This window comes from Antrostomus carolinensis, unplaced genomic scaffold, assembly GCF_000700745.2.
Source record: "Antrostomus carolinensis isolate BGI_N321 unplaced genomic scaffold, ASM70074v2 scaffold44359, whole genome shotgun sequence".
Lineage (NCBI taxonomy): Eukaryota > Metazoa > Chordata > Aves > Caprimulgiformes > Caprimulgidae > Antrostomus > Antrostomus carolinensis.
The window spans coordinates 1-5,234 of NW_010341403.1; the positions used below are offsets into that span (position 1 = coordinate 1).

The 5,234-nt window shown below is 43.1% G+C and overlaps 1 protein-coding gene across 1 annotated transcript; it reads right to left on the minus strand.

The window, feature by feature from the left end:
* Positions 1–3,194: 3,194 nt before the first annotated feature.
* On the minus strand, positions 3,195–3,930 carry EPCIP (exosomal polycystin 1 interacting protein). The gene has a single exon (XM_010176466.2). It carries the CDS (start codon positions 3,867–3,869, stop codon positions 3,195–3,197), a length of 675 nt encoding a protein of 224 aa, XP_010174768.1. The 5' UTR covers positions 3,870–3,930.
* Between the last annotated feature and the right edge of the window lie 1,304 nt (positions 3,931–5,234).

The window sequence follows — 5,234 nt, forward strand, 5'->3', positions numbered from 1 at the left end:
ACCTAGCTCTGTCCCAGCTGAAAAACAGGACATCTGCAGAAAGCATCTCATTACTTCTGTGCTGTTCTCAATCTGTATTGACTGCCCAAAGTCACACCAGGGGGAAAGAAAAGTTTACAGCTCCTATCTATCTATTCCTTTTTTCTGATACAAAAGAATCAACTCTCTTTCCGTTGATTGGCATATTCAGTAATCATTCCTTGAGGTTAAAGGCTGCTGAGTACATAGAGGTTGAACCTGATACATGGAGAATGACACCATTGTGTATACAAATATTAATTGCTATAAATACATGATCAAATGCCATAAAGTGCTGAGTGGGGTTAAGTGTGAGTATCTTACACTGGAATTTAAAACAGATTCACAAAATCACATCATTATTTCTACCTCTATGGGAAGTTTACATGCAGACTAAAGAAACCTACTCCCACACAAATAATGAAACTCAGTGTATGTGGTGTATGTTCTGTATGCATTGCTCTGAAGAAATTCTGCAAACTTCCAATGCAGTACTTTCATATGACAAAGCTATATAAAATTTAAATTGGGACAATCAGGTTCTTGATATCTGTTGGAGAAGAACAGGGGAGTTGAAAAGATCTCTACAATATTTGTGCTGTGGCTTTCTGCTGCATATAATTGAGAGGAGGATTTTTTCCCTATTCCAGGAAAATCTCTGCAGTGCTTGCTGGGGCACAGGAATAAAAGGTCTTTTATGTCAGCCTTATTCAGAACACTACAGTGGCAAAAGTAACTGAGACTGTAATTTGCAGTGTTAGAAAGCCCATGCATTTATTTATCTCACAGTTGCTTCCCACCAAGGCCACAACACTTCCATTCTCAGTTCGTGCTGGATGTGTGAGTTTTGAACAGCAGCACCAGCCGCCCGCCGCTGTCATGGCCACGTGGGAGCACTGTGTTATGCAGCACATTTGTTACTGGAGGGCAGCAGAGCCTCAGGTAGTGAATTCACTGAAGCTCTTTTAAGTTTGATTTTCCCAGATTTTAAAGAGAGGGTTGGTAACATTTAGAAATCAATATATTTGTATGTGCCAGCTTTTGTTTTGTTTTGTTTTGTTTTTGCAACACTATCCTGTACAGGATTAGTGACTAGGCAGTTGGTGAAGGCAAGGTAAATCCTCTTGCACAGACAGTCGAAGCATGGGATTCCTGGGCAGACTATATGGGTTATTTACCCGTGTCTGTAATACACTCCAGGCGTGTAACATGCTCTGAACATCCCTCCCTCTGCTGCCAGTCTCTGTCAGCTCAGCTGCAACTCCTGTTTTGTAACCTGTGACACAATCATGAGAGCTATCACTAGGAAGATTTTACGGAGAAGGCTTACAGAGTTTGTTGCTAAGGTGCTGATAAAGGAGAGAACGTCTTTACAACAGCCGATTTAATAGTTCTCTGGTTGAGTTAAATCACGTTCAGTCCCCAGCCTTCAAACACCCGTGTGCTTAAATCTATTAATTTTCAATTGCAAACAGACCCCAATAATTCAATAGTTACTGCATTGTTGAATTCAGTGGGAAAGCTCACAGTAATGAAAGGTGTGCATGTATTTAAGTATTCTGAAAAATTAAGTTCTCTTTCATAGCAAAAATGCTCCATCATTGATTAGTTATAGAAAAAGTCTTTCTTTAAAGTTGTTAGAGCAAATTTATTGGTTACTCAGAATCTTGATAGCCTTTCCCCTCGGTACACACATTTTATTCCATGTAGTCCTTTGCTGGCAATGCAAGACTGTTAGGACTTGCTATTCTGAAGCCCTTATTGTACTATATGGATGGATCCTGGCCTTAGTTGTATCTCATAGACTGCAAATCCTGCAGCCATGGGCAAGGAGCGCACTTTGGGCTATATAAATAGTCCCGACGTTATGTTTTTCAGGGGATGGCAATCTTTCTCCTGCAATGCATCTGAAAATTGTTTGCTACATGTCTGCCAGAAGCCTCACCTCACTTATCAGATGAGAGTTGTTGGATGGGGTCTTTCTTCTAAGGGAGAACTGAGCTTGCCATTATCACAAAAGATGAAGTCAGGTTCCCTGCATTCGGAGAAATTGGAGGTGTTGGCACACTCAATGTGCAAGAGACAGGCTTTTCCCTGAAAAAAACACCTCTGTGAGTGTGGTGTCTTGCCTGTCATGATGTGTGCCGTGCTTGGCAGAGAACACAGCTTCCTGGTCATCCCCCAAACACACCTTCAGTTGTGCGCTGAAGTTGAAGGCTGCCTGTGAAGCCCGTCCCTGCTTCCGCAAGAAGCTGTGTCACGCAGCCCAAGCAGAGGGTTCCCAGCATTGACTGAGTACCAGAGGGGAAGGACAACTCCACACTCCCAGTCTGAGTAACCTGTAACTGCCTCATGTCCCCTGAACATGACAGCAGCGGGCTGTATTGACAGGGGAACAGCCAGAGATGGAGGGAAGGGATTATTCCCCTTGTCCTGCCACTACTAGACTCCATACAGAGTACTACGTGCAGTTTTGCCCCCCTCTCAGTGCAACAAGGATATGGATCAACTGAAGTGATCCAGTGGAGAGCCACCATGATGGTCAGGGGCTGGTGCATGTGACTGTGAGAAAAGTGTGAGGGAACTGGGCTTGCTCAGCCTGGAGAAGGTAAGACTGGGTTTAACACATGGGAAATGTTTCCCTGTGAGGACAGGCAGGCAGTGGAGCAGTTTGCCCAGTGAGGTTGTGCAGGTTCTGTCCTTAGGAGTTTTTGGGACCTGACTGCAGACAACCCTGAGGTGTCTGGTCTGATCCCAGAGCTGACCCTGCTTGGGACAGGGGGTTGGACTGGAGACCTATTGAGCTGCCATCTAACCCCATTAACTCTTCTCCAGGAGGCTCAGGTTCTTCTACAACTGGAGGTGCACGGCTATGTCTTTTTCTGTCTGAGGCACAACCTTAAAACAAAATTTATCTGCAGATTTCAGTTCTTAGCTTACAATATATAGAAAGCATTGGTACTGATGCTTTCTAAAACAGTAATTTCAAATTTTCTTTGTTCTTTAAGAAAGCATTTACTGAATTAGTCTGAGGAGTTTATCTTTATTGAACACTTCCTTGTAAGTTGCTATCACAGTCAGAACTGACCATCCCAACAAACCAGACGGACTTTAAAAAATCCCATCTCTCTCTTACCAATTTGCCATGCCTCTGACTACTGAATTCATTAAATAACTCAGTAAATGAACGTTACAACATAGCTCTTGTTATCTGAGGCTGAGAAGACTGAATCAGAGTACAGCAGGCTGGGAAAGTGCTTTGTGATACTAGAGATGTTTTCCACACTGTACGACTTCAGCAAAGAATATCCATTGAAAAGCGAGGTATCCAGAAAAGAAACATGTACGAGCATTTGCTTGTCTCTGTGCACCACAAGTGAATATTCTTTTTCATTGTTGCTGCTGCTGTAGATGGTTACACTCTGCTCTGGAAATTGTCCCTTGACCTTGTTTACCCGGAGCTTTCGAAGTCCCCAAATGGCCAAGTATTCTGTTGGAAGAGGAGTGGTGCCACAGAAAGACAGCTTCAAATCCCACACCCTTGTGAAGTTGAGGAGCATCTCCAGCACAGAGATATCTGTGAACCAAATGGTCAGGTGGCTATTGTAGGTAGTTATTTCCATGGTAGAAGGCAGCACTGTTTTGCAATTGCACATCAAGTTTGCCAGGCAGTAATCACAATCACAGATATCTGCCGAGCAGCTGCAGTTGCGAATTGTGTTTTCCTTGGTGAAAATCAGCGTATGGTTCTTCTGACTTCTCACAGAACTGCCAGTGATGTGTATGCCAAGGAAGCCAGCCAAAATGAGAGCCAGCCAAAAGGAGAAAGCGGAGAAGGCTATTGGCTTCATTAGTACTGGTGCCAAGCTGCCAAGTGTCTCCTCCTTTTACTCAGTGAATTATATAATTTGGCTTTACCTACTGAGGAAAAACAATTTTTTTATTACACTACAGACCACTCAATAGTTAATATCACTTCCCACTTTTCCCACTCATCTGTCTCACCTACTCAATCATATTGCAGTTCTGCGGGTTGCCCTGCATTAGAGGGGAAGCACAGCTACACCGATTCAGAAGAATGGGTTGTGACTTATGTTTCAGATTCTTCTTTCACTCCTCTTTTGCTCTAAATGATTTCATCTGCTTTTGGGACAGCTTAGACACCCTCTTCTCTATCCAGGCATTTCCTCAGCCTGCCCAGCGTGAAGGTAAGGGCAGGACTTCTCCTGCTCCTTTCTCCTTTCTCTTTATTAGCTTCCCAACAGATAGGGGTGACAAATGACCCTGTTCTCCCCTGAGTGAGGCAGTCTGAGAAGGGCTAAAGACAAGTGCTTTGTTTTACACCTAAATTACTAAGTAGGAGTTGTAATAACCTTCCCTTTAAACTGAGTGTGGGATATACTGGGCAAAGGGAAAGAAAGAAAGGGTGCTCTAAGGGCAGAAGCACTGCTTGATGCAGCACATATCCTTCTGAACTATGTGATTTGCCAGTAAAACCTCCTGTTGATCCATATGAAGCTACATCTGCTCCAGCCTTAGCCTCTAAGTTTTGGGGACTATACACCATCTCTCACTGTGCCTTTGCACAGCAACTAGCATAGCTTTGTTGGTTGTTCTACCCACCTTCATTTACCCTGGCAAAGTAAAGTAGCACCTCCATGCATGCTTGTGACAATGGAGCAAGTTTCCATCCCAGCTGTGCTCCACCTCAAATGGTTGGGAGCATATTTAGAGGGAACTCTTGGATTCCCAGCTACTAGCCCTTTGGTTTCAGAGCAAGGTTGCATCTTACCAGGAGCATCTGGGTTCTCCTGGCATATTATTAAACAATGATACAAGCAATGATGCAGAATGTAATTTCTCAACACAAATTATAAGATGTTGGAAAGTTTGTCTGATTTGACTATACTATTATTTGCCTGGTTATCTGGTACGTTTTGCCAAAACTGTAGGTATCTTTCCATGTTTTCTGAGATGCTGGAGATATGCATTCGGGACATGGACCAATCTTTTTCACATGCTAAGGACCAAATTCTGTCCAGTGCGTGCTCTGCTGCTGCCTTCAATAGGACCTGCCACCTTTGGTTAAAATTTTGATCTAATGTCTCTTGGTGTGTCAAAACAATTATGTTTTAAGCTCAATTAAAACTGCTGAAAATTCAAGTGTGAGTGTTCTTTAACTAATACTAAATTAAAAAAAAAACAAAAAAAACCAA